Source organism: Scylla paramamosain, chromosome 1, assembly GCF_035594125.1.
Source record: "Scylla paramamosain isolate STU-SP2022 chromosome 1, ASM3559412v1, whole genome shotgun sequence".
NCBI lineage: Eukaryota > Metazoa > Arthropoda > Malacostraca > Decapoda > Portunidae > Scylla > Scylla paramamosain.
In genome coordinates, this window is record NC_087151.1 from 25,247,364 (window position 1) to 25,265,520 (window position 18,157).

The 18,157-nt window shown below is 37.4% G+C and overlaps 1 protein-coding gene across 5 annotated transcripts in view; it reads right to left on the reverse strand.

Moving 5' to 3' along the window:
- Nucleotides 1–1,290: 1,290 nt before the first annotated feature.
- LOC135102059 (SIN3-HDAC complex-associated factor-like) overlaps nucleotides 1,291–18,157 on the reverse strand; it is an 88,332-nt gene continuing 71,465 nt past the window's right edge. For 4 of the 5 annotated variants that reach the window (XM_064006749.1, XM_064006759.1, XM_064006741.1 and 1 more), the window contains exons 3-7: nucleotides 16,193–16,282; nucleotides 7,035–7,188; nucleotides 6,764–6,885; nucleotides 5,808–6,068; nucleotides 1,291–5,104 (exon numbers count right to left, since the gene is read on the reverse strand). In XM_064006749.1, the coding sequence (XP_063862819.1) occupies nucleotides 4,813–5,104; nucleotides 5,808–6,068; nucleotides 6,764–6,885; nucleotides 7,035–7,188; nucleotides 16,193–16,266 (903 nt within the window). In that variant the 5' untranslated portion in view covers nucleotides 16,267–16,282 and the 3' untranslated portion in view covers nucleotides 1,291–4,812. Of the gene's footprint in view, nucleotides 5,105–5,807; nucleotides 6,069–6,763; nucleotides 6,886–7,034; nucleotides 7,189–16,192; nucleotides 16,283–17,460; nucleotides 17,864–18,157 lie in introns of those variants that run through there. The other variant, XM_064006721.1, reaches the window with a different exon arrangement.

Here is an 18,157-nt window from a genome sequence, read left to right on the forward strand (position 1 = left end):
CAATATACAAAGTCTCATAATCACACTGAGCACTTTTCAATTCCCTCGTGTCTCCACCTGTCTGTGAGGCCCACCTGTCTTTCAATGTCTCAGTAATTTCAATATTTTGGCTCATATATTCAATTATTGGTGGATTTCTTTGGCTTTCCTTGGTGTCCTTTATCTAATTGTTCCCTTCTCACCTATGTTATTGTTAAGCTCTCACCTATGTGTTCTTCACTGTCACCATTGCATAATTACAATTTTAAGAATTTTGATAAAACATTAATAAAACTACACGACAGATTACATTCTACAAATGATAAACTGCCTTGCTTAAACAGCTCCAGAGAGGTGGGTTGTTAGTGACTGGCAGGTCAGGACCACTCCAAACTACTTCCTTTACTTCCAACTCTCAAATTGCATCAGCCACTGAAAGAGACCAGCTTTTCTCTGGGATGGCATTGGGAGATTGCTGGAGAGCATGAAGCAGCTGAGAAGCGAAGGAAGTGTCTGCCCTCACGGTGGCCAGTGTTACTCAAGTTGGAAGTCATTCAGTGTTGGTTAATAGGGAAAGGGAGTGGTTGGTACTCCTGCAATATATATGGGTATGTCATTAATTTGATGATAATGACATGTGGTTTGTGAACCACATGAACCACATGAAAAAAGGTCATTTTTTTTCTCAGCCTTAAATATTTAGGATAGACATAAATCATAAAAAAATAAATAAAATTTCATTAATGTATTTGTTGAAACTTCATTAGTTCAATCTTCCATTTCCAGATTTTGAGTAGTCAACCCTGCCTCTTTTATTATTAACCTTTTCTTCACTATACAATTTTGAAAAATGATCTCTTTAATGACATTTACTTTTATCTTCTGCCTTTTCAGCCAAAATACATTTAAGAGCTTTGGCAGGTCACTTGCTCTCTGCAATAGGGTATAAATAATACCTGCACACAAACTGTATTTAGCCATGCGTCATACACATTTCCACTCCATCATTACCATGCTTTATATCTTTGATTAAATAATCCACAGAAATTAAAGTTATACCCTCATTTACCAAAACGGCTTCTCAATTTACTTTTCGCATTATGAAAAATTTTCATTCACTCAAACTCTCATCCTCATTATTAATTTCCATTACAGCCCATATTGCCTCTTATTTGTCATCTTATCCCACAGTCTATGATTGTAGCTGAACTTTTCTCAATATCAAATATTAGGAAATTAATGTATGGGATTTCCAAAATGAAGTAATCACAAAACTTACAATGAAGTTTTAAGAGGATTAACAATCAATTATAATAGACAATACTTTATTGTACTGAACTTTCAAAGGATAACTACGTTCACAACTACAGAACATTAAATAAGTGAACAGAGAAATGGACACACTTAAGCTTATAAATAAACAAGCTTATATGTGGATCTTTTGTCATTATACAAAACAACTGTTAACAAAGGAGAGAACCTGTTCTCTGACTGTCCTCTGACCATCCATACACACCCACGAGGATCCGGGCGACAATAAAAGCGAAAAATTCACAGCTCCGAGTTCTGGTTATCACATGAGCTACAACAGTGACACCTGATTGAATGAGCAAACAGGTTACCCTGGATACACTCATACCACTCCCAACTGCAGCCATTCATTTTACAAATATCAACTACAGTGATCGCCCCGACTCCTCCCAGGTACTTATGAGATGTAGTAGGAAACTTGCTGCAGCTGTTACCCCTAGAAAGTGCTCTAGTCCAAGTACAGGTCTTTTCTTTAAATATATTACTTTCAATACAACCTAATATAGCAATTTGATATACATATATAAATATCAGCCAGTGTAAATCATAGAAGTGTATGTGTGAGCCATCATGTTTCCATGTATGAAAATTGTTATTAATTTAGCAATATATATAAATCCATGTTACACATACCCAGATATACATATATCACATTTTGAAGACCATTTATTCACACACATTTTAAAACAAATGTATTGTGAAGGAGTATTGGTAACAAAGAGCACTGTCACATGAATTACAGCACTTTGTACAGTTGCAGACTCATTTGTGCCAACGCCATGACGGAGGCTTTCTCCCGCCACTCATGCTGACCACACTGCAGCCTCCAAGTCTGGCCCATCTCACTTGCCTTATCTTGACTGGGGCACGTAATGTGAGCCACACTCATTACAGTTTATGTTACTAAAGTACAAAAGCAGTAGTTGCTAACAGCTGCAGAAAATAACAAGGGCACAGTAACAAGTGTTTTGATGTAGATCATGTGGTCAGTTTGAGCGGTCGGGGCAATGCCTGCCCTTTGTCAGAGGCATCTGCTATGTGACTGAAACCTGTCACATTGCAATTTACCCACTTAAGTAGTATACCTGAATTAAATTAGAAAATAAATAATAATTATCATAAATCAGAAATGCAATGGTCAGTGACACCATATAAAATAAGTGTCAGGTCCATGTCTAATGGAAATATTCTCAAGGGATAGTAATAGTATTTATACACTTAACAATCTTTGGAATGCAATGCATGTACAAATTTTTTTTTTCCAGATTGCATTTTTATAGAAAACATGCCTCTAATGTCACTTCATCTTAAAACATTCTTCATATTGAAAATAATCACAGTCTTTGGGAGAGTTTTGGCTCTTAGAGCTAAAAATGTTTTCAAGACTCAGTGCAGTACACTGGAAACCTTCACAATAGCTCATTACTCTCTAAAAACAGTATCAAATTAACAGCCACAAGAATTTTTTAATGTCAATACAACAATAAAAATAATGTCAAAATTTATGTACATAATTATAAGTTATAATAATTTAGTATATACATAACTGAATTAAGAGGCTGCTCCCTCAGCAAAAATCAACAATATACAACCTGGATTACTGAGAACTTTGATAAATGAGAGCTGTAAGTCTATTCCAATCCTGCACTGAGCGATGTTTCACTTTTGCATTGATTCCTAGAAAGTTTCCCCAGGCAGACACAAGCGCCTGCACCAGCTCGGTACATGGCACTGTTGCCTTCCTGGTAAACTTGTGTCACCTGGGGATACCTTGCCCATTTACCTCCTAGTCACTGTCCAGGATGCCAGAGATTCATATTGCAGCGAGCATCAGGACAGCACCGCTCATGTGTGCTAACAAGCGCATACTGTGGCAATAGAAAAGAAACTAACTTGTACCTTGTAATACTGAGGGCCTTCTGTTCGATTTTTTTTTTTTTATTTTCTGTTTTTTATCAAGTTCTTAACATTAAAAATGTTTGAAGACTAGACTCAGGTTTGGGATTAATTCATCTGAATTTGCAATATGGCAGGCAAGTCGGTTACACAGTCATCTGGCTCCACATTAGAAAAAAACATTGTGGAAAAAATGTTGAGCACAACACATTATGCATATATGAAAAATTATTAAAAAATATGAATATTTAATTACCTAAAAATATTTCATTTTATGCATTATGTATTAAAAATGGAATCTCTACTTAGTAGAAATTCAACAAAACTTCTATTTATTAACAAAACAAAGATAGATTTTGTACTGCCCTGGCCTTTAAAAAGGGTTTGGGAAGAGACAGGCTCAGCATGCAGCCACGGGTGAGGGAGGCATCACAAGGGCTTTATATATCAGAAATAATTCCAAAGTTCCTAATACACAGCTTTACACTACATTTTCCATATGCCAAAAATGTACAAATTCCACACCTTGATAAATGTCTATTAACTCTGTATGTGAAAAAAGGCCTCAAGCAGACCGGCACAGCAGCAGCCTGTGCCACATAGACCAACAGGAGGTGACCTTCCTGAGTGCGGTCCAGCCCCACCATTACCACAGCTGCTAAGGTACTTGTGCTGGAAACATTCATATCACAAAGATTTTTTACATGTAGGAGAGTAACTACCACTCCCACTAGCATTCATAGTGATGGCAGTACTCAAGGTGGTAAGAAAAATAAAGGATGCCAAATCCTCTATCTGAGGGAGAAAAGTTGTTGACAAGACAAGAGAGGAGCCAGTGACTGGTGGACTGAGCACATGAGCCCTGTGACCTGAGGACAAGAGGCAGCCGAGCCCACTCCCTGATATGGAGATCCTAGAACCGTCCTGCCGCACCCGCCGTTGCCAGCAGCAGCAGCAGCAGCAAGCAGCAGCAGCAGCAGCAGCACCACCCACAGCACCGGTAACGACACCTCTCACAACCCATACACTGTTCAGTTTATTTTAAAGCTTGCATGGGATTTGCTTCAAGGCTTCATTTTCCATAGACTGAGCTGGGATTTGACATCCACTGAATGTGTTGCACTGAGTGTTCACATGATGAAAGCTGAATGCAGTACAGGATCAAGTCTTCTAAATCTGATATATATAAAATCTTTTACAGGTAAAAATAGTAATATAAAATAGTTTTGTATGAATGTACTAACTGATTCAGTTTTCAATGTGGACAACTGGTAAACTGCTTGCAGAGGTGGACGGCTTGATTGGTGCAGCAAGACGAGTATTGCCATGAAACAGATTGTCATAACAAGACTTAAAAAAGATGAGAGGGGCTGCAGCCTAGCTCTGTGCCAAACATACATTTTTTTTTGTTTCCTATTTTTAAAAATTTCATATCAACCCTGAAAAATACAAGTCTTGGACCCATGGGTAATAAATAAAAATTTCAGAACACTAATATTGATCATGGAAATTTTCTTCTTAAAATGTTGTATCTAAATAATAATAATAAAAAAGGTACAGTGTACACATCTACCAATAATTTAATAGGTAGTTAGTCATAATTTTGCCAGCTAATAAACACTATAGTTAACTTGCAAGTCCCGTTGTCAGGTGGGGCATGAGGGGGCCGGAGGGAGAGCCACCCACGGAAGAGTAGTAGTCCAGCCTGTCATCCAGGGAGTCGGAGTCCTGGTAGTCCTCATCATCATAGTAGTTGCTGCCACCGTCAGATGATGAGGCCCTGGGAGTGGAGGCAGGTGTGGGGGCTGGGGAAAGCTCCAGCGCCTTCATGCGGCATGAACATGGGTGGAAGAACCGAGGGTCAATGAGCACCTCACCACAGTCCCCTCTAAAGATGAGACCACAGCACACCTTCTCCCTGTGGAATTAAGGAAAGGTAAAGTCTTGCTAATGAGATTGGCAGCTGTGGCAGATTGACAGTAGGGATGATGTGTCAGTACTGGGGCTATGGGAAAGACTTCTATTCTGATTTTATAAAACAGACATGAAAAGTATGTTCAAACTGATATATCTCCTTTGGCAAAGAATATTAGGTACCCTCAGATAAAGCTGAACATATATCCATGTACTAATGATTACTATTTTACATTTAAACTTTCTTTAAGAGATTAAATATGATTCATCCAATGCTTCTCTATATTCATATTCTTCAGTTCCAGTCTTTTCATTTAAACTTTTGCAAATTTATGGAAACAATTTCATCTTGAGTCTCTCTATAACCTTTCCCATAACCAGCACATTTTTTAAATTCCCTCTTCTTACAAGCAGCAACATGCATAATAATTTACAGAAGTCATATGGAAACCTTTCCCTTTTCTATAAAAGGCAATATCCAAGAACATTCATCCAATAAAAAGTGTGGAAACATCTTTTTCAAATACACAAGAAAAAGTGAATGCTTCAGTGCATTCAAGCTTTTGGAAATACTCTGAAAAGAGGATATTTTCAACCTAAACATAATTTGAACACTCGGACCACAATGCCAATAGCTTACTTCAGCCACTCATGTAGGACCTATGTTTGTCAAGATTTATGACACATGCACACAGAGCAATACTCACTGTTTCCAGTATGTTAGATCAACAAAGCTACTAAGTTGAAACTGTGAAGGTGGGATGGTCTTCCTCTTGGCAGCTCCTGAGAGTAGTGTGCGATCTTGTGAGTCTGCATCATCCTCTGAGGGGTAGGGGGAGGGATAGGGGGAAGGGGCCAGGGAGCCAGGCACAGAAGGACCAGACCCGTCACTTAACCTCTCATCCCCCACAGCAATATCATCACTTAGAGCTCCTGGAGATCTCTCCCGCCCAACCTTCCTGATATACCTGTGAGGATAATTAGCAATGAGTACTCTATATAAAGGAATGTTAAAAGCATTCAAACTGGCTCTACTAACTATACATATTTTTTAAATAACTTCTGAATTATGACTGCAATCTTCTATATCTTAATGTCCTTAAACCATATTCCAGTGAGAATATCTAGCATTGCATTTGTCACAATATTATCTTTTTAAAGGAATTTTTTTACTAATGTGAATTATATGCAGAATGAAATTAACTGAAGAATGTTACAACAATTCAAAGAGCCAACTGCACAAGACTAGTAAAACCTTTGCATTTGGATAAAACTCTTTCTGCCAAGTCCAAACATTTATCCACAGAACAATGATTACCAATTATAAAGCATTGTCTCTTTATATTATGTAAATTAATGTCTTTTCTGTCCCATATCTGCTCTTAATCCTCCTAGCTCTTTGCTTATCCTAATTAATCTTTGTTACTATAAAAATATTTTTCCAAAACCCTTTCAGCTCCACTAGATACTGTCTTACCATTATGATATTCATAAATATTTCTAAGGTGTGTACATTAATAAACTTTAAACTTACTCATTGAAAGGTGTAACAAACTCTATAATGTAAACTTGTACGACCATTCTTCACAGAAAATGTGGTCACAAAAATTACATTCAATAAATAATAAACAGAATTCACAATTATCTCTCTCCTCATACTCACCTATGCTTCTTCTTTATCTTTTCCTTCAATGGTTTATCTGGATTGTCTAAGTTCTTTTTTATTTTCTTACTCTTGAATTTTGTGAGGGATTTTGTACCAGGCCCAGCCCTTGCATCAACAACCTGTTAAAATATAACAATGTTAACATGAGGACAATTATAATTTCAGTCTCCTAACTTTATATACCTTTTATATTATTTTCTTCTAAGAAGATATATGTTGTCCATTAATAAAATATGGAACCAATGCATACTAAATTAATTATACTTACATGGTGCCAGTTGCGATCAGTTCCCTTGGGCAGCTTCTTCCAACGCTTCACTAAGAGGACACAGGCATTGCATATCTCCCCAGATCTCCGCTCCTTCAAGTTGAAGCAGTCCACAAAGTCATCTTCATACTTCTTTGAGTCTGTGAAGCGTGAGCTGGGGAGATAAAAAAAGCAGAAAATAAATAATCTGTGATCTTTGTGGAAATAAACCAATTATTCTTCTGTGCTTAATTATACCCTCATCTCCTATCCATATTTTTCTTCAATAACTATTACATATTACAGTGATTTTAATACCTAACATATATATTTGATCATTATCATTACCCAAATATTTGTGAAGATGTAAGACTACCTCCTTCCTTCATAAATCATCATATTATGCAATACACACATATAAAGATGCTGTATTTCCTTATCTTTGTTTGAGGATTTAATACAGGCTCTCTAACATTTCTGAATAAATTCTATATCACATCTTGATATAAGAATTATACTCAAAATGATTATGTCAAATTGGCTTTAATAATGTCTGCAAGTCAAATGGCTCAAATGCCCTAGTCTAATTTTGTTGTTCATACACCCCTCTTTTGTAGTTTTCTGGTAAACATGTGTTTGTGCAATATGAAACAGAGGTGAGTGAATAAACTGAGTGTTGCAGTAACTATCCATGCTATGGATGCCATTTATGTATCCCACTAAAATTACTGTTGAGGTGACTAACAAGGCAACATTCTTCATGGCTCCACTGCATATCCTTATAAATTATTTTCTTCTGAAAACTGGCTACTACATCGAACTGCATTCAATTAATCTACTGGTCACTTAATTCCTTTTTTTTCTTACTCCCTCCATTCTTAACTCACAACACATATACAGTTTAGTAATAGTGTTCACTTATATCCTCATCTTAAAAGGTTTACCTTGCTCTACATTCCATAATAATTAATTAATTAATAAAACACAAGTATAATCAACATCAATGCTTCCAAACCTCAGGAAAGATAATAATGCCAAGTACATATGTCCTACATAATCCAATAGGTGTGCAAGTATGCTACACTGTGCACCATCCTAACAGGGCTTGTTCTATCATCTCCTACATAATCCAATAGGTGTGCAAGTATGCTACACTGTGCACCATCCTAACAGGGCTTGTTCTATCACCCAGGTAAACTTGTACAGTTACTTTTCTATACATATTCATACTCTTCCACAAAAATAAAAAGTTATTAAAAGATCACAATATTAATTAGTCTAATTCTACATATAATACAAATATCTGAGTCCAGTATCCTATATAAAGAATCTTGAGAAACATGATTTAAGCAAACAGAAATTACAAGCTATTAAATATCATACTATGTAGGAATGACTAAGCAACAATGTGTGTGTATGTGCTCTCATTACCAATAAGATACAGGGAAAAGTTTGTGCTGATTTAATTCTAAAAGTACATGACTTGGTTTTAAGGGTATGAAAGATTCTTACTCTTAAGGCCATGTCATCATTATATTCTTGTGATATATTTGTCTTGATGGAAATGTTTTTCTCACAATTGGAAGAAATTCCGTCATGCTTGCTTACATACCAGTACCTATGTTATTATCACACCATCCAATACAGCACAGCCACGCTATGAAAGACATTTATACGAGTACCTCCTCCTCACACCCTTGCTGCATTACCCTTCTAACTACACCTTCCTCCATCACACTTGGATATAATTTCTAACACACACACACACACACACACACACACACATATTACTAAGCACTGTTTATTAATTAGTAATACTATAAGATACTATGTTTTCATGAAAGTATGTTTTAGTAAAGACAAAAAATTTAAATCTCTGAATAATCTCAGTAACTGGATATGTAGGGTTGGAGCCTCCATGCAAATGATCCAATATAGTAATGCACTACTAATCCTTAGTAGGTTCTGTATAAACATAACCATAATCAAGCTATAATGGTGGAAGCTTCAGATATTCCAACTTTGGTAATCATATTCTCATTCTTAACTTGGTATCATCTTATTTATTCTCTGTACAGTCTTTAATTTATGAACTTATTTCTTTAGGATCAGTTACCACAACAATATGGGTGTGTGCAAGTTTTCAGTTTCTATTAACAACTGACAGAACATCTGAAGATTATAGCAATAGCAATTTGTCACCTGAGGGTGCAAATGTCTTGCACAAACAGTGCCACCCAGTTTTGGCATAAATTAGTTTCCAAGTGTTTAAAACAATGGAAAATAATAATAGAGTATTAAAATAGTCAATGAAATGTAGTTAAGTGGCTCCCACCCTCTAACTTTCATGTTGCCTACACTACCCAGTAAGGTATGAATCAGTGAGCCATGATTTTCATTAATTTTGTCTGTAATGATGAACAAGTGCCACTACAGATTTTAATATATTTTTTTTTAATTATTAAACTTGATTAGTGTCTTCAAGAAAAAATAAGTGAGGAAAGGTGTGGGACACTACAATTTATCTTTAGCTTCTGGGAGTTGTGAAGGTCATAACTGCTCTTCCCGACCAAAGACGGGATGCAACAGACAACAGTAGAATACAGTATCGAAAAATCATCATCAATCAAAAGACAGCTTCTTTGTTCATCAATGCAATATGATCAGTCGTGACTGATTCTTAAAAAAATAAGTTCACTTTCACGACCTATCTATATAGGTACTGAGTGAAGGACCAACATATGCATGGAAATAGAAAACATGAATTTAACAAGCGAAAATCTCTGAATATAATATAAACTTATCAAACACCATTCTGATCTTACTTATGGGTTTCATTTGGTTCTGGTTTGTACTACTGCATACCTACTTATCACCCTAATATTTGTAAACTAATGTCCTATGCATTTGCTTTCATTCAGCTGGCTACCATGGAGACAAGCTTATACATTTTACCAGAAGTAGCAGCAGCATTTCAACAATAGCTCCAGATAATGAACCAAGCATGAGGTGTGTTTGTTATATGTATGGTTTTCTTGTTTGATGCCATTTCATTGTCATTTAACAATATTCGATACAAATTTAACAGAGACCTGGGTCTCTGTTAAATTTGGCCTTCCAAATGAAACCTCATGCATGGGCAATATGGCTCAAACCAAAATCTATGAAAATCTTTTCATATACAAACCTTGTAAATAAAGTACGATATAGTTCTCCATAAAAAAAACCCCAAGCTGCCATGACTTTCCAATGTATTATTAGTCATATTTTTCCAAAGATCTGCTACTTTTAAGATTATGTTCAATAATCACTGTTCTTCAGTTTTAGTTCATATATATGTACATTTCCAGTGCTAGCCAGACAATGTATCATTTAATTTCAATGAATTGGAAAGACCTGCTTCACAGTAACAGTTAAGAATGCCAAGCACAATAGCACAGCATCACAAGACTGAGTCTAGCATTCTGCAACAGTAACACAAATCTTGTGATACAGTGGTTCAAAAGTGGAGGCAAAGCATCCACTTAAGCCTGCTAGTGAATACAAATTATACAACTATAGTGAATCCAGACTAACTTGGTACTCAGGGTATTGGCTATACTTGTCCATACTGTTGCCACCTCAACCCCAGAGTGATCTGACCTGACCTGAGCCACCAAGGGATTCATGTATCAAGGACACATGGGTAGCAGCATTGCATGGCTTACAAATGATGCCAAGTGTACCAGAAGATATAAAGCACCATTGTTCAATAATCAAATCAAAAGCCATTCATTGGAATAATTAAGGCAAAGGGTTACAATGTGAATACGAGAAGGATAGTGTCATGTGCCTGTTGACTGTGGATGTGACAGCAATGCAAGGCAGGAACAGCCAACACCAGGAGTACCGAGTTGGGATTGATACACTATAGTACAATTTATTTTGCCAGACCTAAACCGAGCAAACTGCATAACTACAAATAAGTTATGAAACTGAGGACTGATCATTACTATTGTATGTTAAGAACTGGTATTTCAATGTTTTAAGTAACTGCTTTTGCAATAAACTGTATTTCAGAAACAACAGGCAGTAGATTGCACTTATGTAGTTTACTTAGTTCAGGTCTGGAGTAATTAAATACAATACTGTAATACTTTTATTATTATTATTTTATTTTGCTATACAGGTAAGCAGGGCAAATCTTGAGATGCCAGCATGGATGTTTTGAAATTTTTTGAAATACCTGTCATGGTTTCATACATTATTATACCTTGGAATGATAACCAAACCTCTTCTTTTAATAAAGTACAAAACCAAATTTATAAGATCAAGTGACCAAGCATCTTTGTCAATAGATTACATTCCAAAATTTAATGCAAAATTACTCACTTTACCAATGTTAATCGACAATTCAAAGCTGTTTAATCCAGGGGCTATAAGAAGCTAATTAGCTGTTAATTATACATAAACCTGGTTTAACAAAGTCATTGCACACACTGCTGTACAGCTTGTGCTGACTTGGTTAGAAGTGTGCTTCAGTAATGGGTCATCCCCATGTTTATACAAAATGGTATCAAAACATTCCAAGACTAGTTCCACAGCAAAGTATGTACACTGAACTTTTGCAGTATGCTAATATGTGTGCTAGAAGTAATGGTCATGAAGCTGTTGGATGATTGACATTGTTCTGCAAACTTTATGAGCTGTGATATGGGAGTTTTTGTAACCACATACACAGGTACATATATGAACTGGAAACTACAACACAGTGAATATCAAATTCTGTCAAATTTGGCAAATATGCAATGCAGACCCTGGACATGATTCAGCATATATAAAGCAATGAAGCATGGAGTTGTAGCACAAAGTGTTTTGAAAGCCAAGTATACTTCAAGAGCACATCAGACAATAAAAAATCAAAATGACTTCCTATGTATTTAACTCCACAAAATATGGCAACAATTTGTTAATTTATTCATAAGGATCATCAGGCATCAATTAGGGATGTTCCTGTCACTATTGGTTTGTCATAAAATTGTACGGGCAGTTCATTTGAGTTAATCACACACTGCATTGCTGCAAAGCTGAAGGCTGGGCAGGTCTATAATGTGACCAAGAGCATGCTTTTTATTTTCTTTAAATTTTATGAGTTTCTTCACTCCAAACTTGTCCTCAGTGGACAGACCATCAGTTCTGATGCAATGTTTGAGGTGTCTGAGGGGAGACATTCAACAAGAGTGGCCTGAAATGTGATGTGGCATAAAGCCTACTGGATGCTCCATGAAGACAATGCAACTGAGCTACTGCTAAGTGTGAGTTCCTCTGCTGCTGCTTCATGATCACCTTTCTTCATCTATCTTACTGAATTTTGGCTCCCAGTGACTTCTTCCTCAAAGATGAAGCTGCATTTGTAAAGGGGTGTCATTTTTGATGAGGTGATTCAGCATACATCTCAGACATCCAAATTTATATAAAATACTTTCTTGTATTTATAAGGGCTCTTGGAAGTTTCTGACATTACCTCATATCATATTTATGATGCTGTTTGCCCGTGATCATAAAGATAAAAAGCTTACATTGAAAATTTTCATTCTATTTACAGAATTTTGGAATAATCTTCGCAAAGGAATAAATTATGGTTCTAACCAGTTAGGTATAAATCTTTGTAAACTGAGTAGTGAGTAACTTCTTACGTTTAACACATTAACCAGACTGGTAGAGATGTAAACCTGCAATGACATGCGGTCATTTAGGACCAAACAAGTTTGGTATCCTTCATCAGATAAAGCAAAGTATCTACACTTTAATGTTTTTTTTTTTTTTTTTGATGGGCATGACTTTTACTGTATGCAGCAAACTTTTGCTAATTCAACAGTCACACAAAATTTTGCATAATACATTTTTTCCAGACGAAATAATAAACATTAAATACTGAAGACTTGCTTTTCTTAAATTAAATGCCTGTCCTTTTCTTTATTTTGTCCCAGCCATCATTACTATAGCAGTCATTCAGACATGTTGCTAAAGCCACCTAGAAAGACAGAAGAGATGAAAACCACAACACAATTTAAGATTGGCATGTCGGATCTCAGCAACAATTTTATTCATAAACATTATTTTTAGAAACTATAAGGATGTAGGCTGTAACAAATAGGTAATCTCTCTAAATGTCTTTCATTTATTAGTTCATAAGTTTAATTGCGATAACATTTATTTAGCTAATGACGCTACCATCTATTCAACCCACCATGTTTTCAACACCCCACTACCAGTGCATGTATGCCATTTACCTCATAGTTTAAACTGTCTACTTTATGTGCATGTTCCATTTGCACTACCTTAAAGGTATACATATGTGTCATGAAATGCAAAAACACAAAATGAGAGAGAGAGAGAGAGAGAGAGAGAGAGAGAGAGAGAGAGAGAGAGAGAGAGAGAGAGAGAGAGAGAGAGAGAGAGAGAGAGAGAGAGAGAGAGAGAGAGAGAGAGAGAGAGAGAGAGAGAGTGTTGCATTTGTATGTATTGCATGCGTGCATGCGTGAGTGTGTGTGCATGTGTATGTGTTGAAATCATTAATTGCCGGTGTGGTTGGGTGGATGTGTGTTCTGAAAAGGGTCCAGTACTGTCAATCACTTTATAGAGGAAGACTTTTCCCCTTTTCACTTACATGATGAACAGATGTGGATATTAATCCAAAGAGAATATTAGTAGAATAATATGTGATATTCTTTCTATGGTAATTATACTGTAATTGTTTATTTCATCACCACTGTTTCATTGGCAAACGTTCATTTACATTACATAACCTGTGCACAATTCTGGGCAGGACATCAATTGTTATGCATGATGCAGTGCAGCTCCACTAACTAGCTGTCACAGATTCTCTCCTCTGCAACATATAATACTTAGTAACAATCAGCACTGACTTTTCCCTCTAGATACTGTGTTGCTGATATTGTCACTTCTGTAGAGTCATCATTCACTAAGGTACTATTAGCAAAGTGCTGGAACAAGTAGTTTTCATGTATGTAATATTTTGATGGACAAGAAAAGTGTCTGCAAATGCATTTATGCTGCTCTTTATATACACCAGTTGATTAAGAGTAAGGGTTTGGATGAGTCAATAAGTTGGCCTGATATATACACAGTGAAGCAGTGGTGGTGATATATAATCACACTGTGATATGGAAACACAAGCAATACAAAAACTATGAGAATGTAAGAGAGAGCAAAATGATTACCATGACAAGCAGCATCTACTTACAAAAGCATTCATCTTGTTTTTGGCATATACATAGAGACAGCATATAATGATAAATCAAATTACATGTTTCTAAGAGAAGTACTGGAAGGAAAGTGAGGCAATGGTAACAAAGAATAACCAGCATTGTTTGAGGAATGGATGGCATGGAGATCTACTGTAAGGATGTGTTTCACTCTGGAACCTCCTAAACACAAAGAGCTTCCTTAACAGAGGTGTAGATGAACCCCACTGCTATGCAGATGTGAGCCCTACATACTAAGCTTTTCTGCTCATTTCTCCTGCATGTTATGTTACTTAATTGCCTACAGTAATATTTTGTCAAAATTAACATCTGATACTATGACCTTTCCATCCCAATGTTCACTTCCTCTTCAAGGATAATACAGAGAGCCACAACTTGGTGCCTTGCATTAAATTAAGTAACAGATTAGCTGTGTGCTGGTTTAGTTCCCCCCTCTCCCCCTTAGCACATTTTTTTTCTTACACAAGTCGTTGCACCAGAACTTAATTCATTACTATTGTGTGCTTTCTTGTCTCCCCACATTAGTGCCCCTTTGATTTTCCATGAATAGCAAGACTCCAGTTTTTCAATTCAAATAGACTTCAGTTTTCCAATTCAAATACAGATAAGTATATATCTCTGGTGTTATAGGAAATCACTTTATATAACAATGTTTTGCTTACTGAGAGCACACCATCATATACTCAAATCAGTGTCTTATTCCACATGAAACATTGTAGCAACACCACAGGAACACACATCCATGACAACCCCACAAACAAGGTTACTCCACCATTAAGATAACTTGTTCCACATTAGACTAACAGTAAAGCTAAGTTTGGTGACAATCACTACTCATCTACAGAAATCCTGCTACTTTCAAGATGCAAATCATCACTACAATAATGAATTCCCATCACCAACTGAACCACTTGAAAAAAAGATAAGGGTGAGATCTCCAATTCAGCACTGCCCTTGGGGGTTAGGGAAGAGAGAGAGAGAGAGAGAGAGAGAGAGAGAGAGAGAGAGAGAGAGAGAGAGAGAGAGAGAGAGAGAGAGAGAGAGAGAGAGAGAGAAAGGGTATGGTTAGTTAATTAAAGGACAGCTACCTCATTTCGACATTCTCAGAAAAAAAAAAGTTTGCTAAACCTAATTCCTTACTAAGCATCCATCTTCTAAAAAAGGCCTCACTAAATATTACAATCAGCACCATCCACTAGTGACAGCTTGCACTTGAGTCCTACATTCAACACTGCCAGACAAACAAATAAAAATAACATTGTCATGAACATAAAAACAGTGTATTCACCAACATCTTATTCATATGGATTTCCATTACCAACAATGATGATAATGCACATGGAAAGTTCTGTGAGGCGAACAAGAGCATGCTGTGTGCTTAGACTTTGAAATGGGTTTTTACTTCAGCAGTATGTTACATATTTTCTTCGTGCCACACTTCTTGAAAATGTAGGTGCAGATTGTTAAGTATATGAAATACATAGTGTGTGTGTGTGTTTGTGTGTGTGTGTGTGTAATTACTACCTATATGTCTAGAAATGCAAGACTAAAAGAAAACAAAATTCCATGTTTATGTGATGTAAGAAATGAAAGCCCTACGATGAACTAAGTTAAAAAGTAGTATAACAATTTTAACACTGGTGCTGTAGCATGGAATGACTTGTGGAAACAAAGAGCCTGGAGCCTCTGAGTGTCAACAAGTGTAGCAAAAGGGCCTTCCTTAACCTGGTTGGTGTGCTGAATCTGCCACCCCCTCCCTCTTTTACAATAAACCGTTGTACCAGTAGTCAACAGCATCTCATAACATTAATAAATGTGGAAGAGTACGTCTACTGATATGAACAATGCTGAACATGGCCCTGGGACTTGAAAAATAATACCTACTTGGGAGGGAAAAAGGGAGTTACTGACCTGCTGGACTTTGCTTTGCAGATGCAACAGCCGGTGGTCGACCTATAGACCTTCGGCTTGTGGAAAGAAAACATCTTGTCTTAGCAGAACCTGAAAAGAAAACAAAGCTTACACACACATTCACTCGCTCAAGTAACACATCTTTAATATGCATAATATGCACTGTCGGTCACCAAGCACTTTGAGTATTCTGCACAGCTGAACGACCGAACTTCACCATTCTCATAACATCGCGACTACTTGCGAATAAATACGATAACTTATAACACTGCGTGTCATTTTACGAATGTATTACATTTCATTTGTAAACCTTTAATTGGCCATTTTCAACATCTACACTCTGAATTTCATTATTTACAACGGCAGGTATCAAAGCGGTAGTAAACATTCACCACTTTCACTCTACTTTCCCGAACACTTTTTCGATGTTGCGGTGCATTTGTATTACATCCTCCTCGTGGAGATGGACGTGGCACTGTTACCTGTCTGTTTGGGAACAGGTACTATTGTAATCACGTACTAAAGATGTCACAACTCGTGAATCAATATTAAACACAATTCATTCACAAAACAATCCTTCTGGTGGGGATGGTGGTGGTGGCACACGGGACAAAGAAGTTCCCTCGGTGGGGCCCGAACAATCACAGGTTAATGGTATATCCTTTCGGAATCGTTCACACATGCACGCTGCCCTTTTTGATACATGTTCACTTCATTCAGATGTCGGTCGCCGGTCTGGAAGATTAGCGTTACAACTGCTCCCCCTTTGTGGTATCTGATTTCCTCCGATGCACTGTGATGTCCATTATATTGTTAATCTCAATCATATTTTCCGTTGTACACCACTTTGCTTTGCTACACAAATGAGATGACACGTATCCACAACGCTGACAGAATGGAGACGGGCTTCCAAGAGCGGTAGAGGTAGCGTCACATCATCTTTTCCGTTAATTTTTCTCTCAAACACCACAATCAATATTATTTCAGTGAACAAAGCCACGCCACCACGGGCATCACATTATCATATTGGCACTGCATCAATACATCATCAACACTCCCACGTATTTGTGGTCACTCACTTAACCTTTAACAAAGCAAGATTTAAACAAAAACAAAACAAAACAAAAAAAGAAAAGAAAAAAAACACTTGCATCATCGGCTTTTCCCTCGTACACCGCCAAGCCATCGCCACACGATCTAGTTTAAAACTCCAACTCCAATAACTACACCATACGATGCTGAATCAGCATAAAAACTCACTCAATTACCTTCTGTTTACATCAATGTGCACTACTCTTGTTGTCACTGAGAAAATATTTGTAACTATGGAGTAAATCCACACAGCGATCAACGAACGCCCTCCACGGTGAGCAAGACGCGGCCGACTGCTGGCCTGGTTGGCTGTGGCTGGCTCACGGGGGGAAGCCCGAGCCCACTCCCCGTGATGCCCCCGCGCTCCCACTCCCTGTGCTTCCCAGACACCCAAACTTTTTCACTCTTTCCTATCCTGTCATGACATATATCATCTATTATATTCGCTGACAGTAACCCGTCGACATGTCATACGTGTCTGTCCATTCTAAGAGCGCTGGTAAAAATGTCAATTTGTTTCACTTCCAGTTCCATGAACGCAGAGCGGAGAGAGTCGGTCCCCCTCGCGGTGCCTCAAACACTCCAGAGAAATCAGCTGGGTGTGACGTCAGACCAGTGACGTAAACAGACATGATCGACGCGTGGCGGCGTTCGTCCGCCAGTCATTTTCCCCACCTGGGGGAGGCCGTTTGCAGCTTCCACCACCGAGGACAACACCAACCCTGTACAACACACGCCCGTCATCTGCTGCCTAGAACGTGACGTAGCTACCAGTGACGTCACGACCCGCACCCGTGAAGTCATGACGTCACTTGGTAGTGACGTAGGCGTATTGATAGCCAAGCCAACAGGACGGTGTACGCACTAATATGG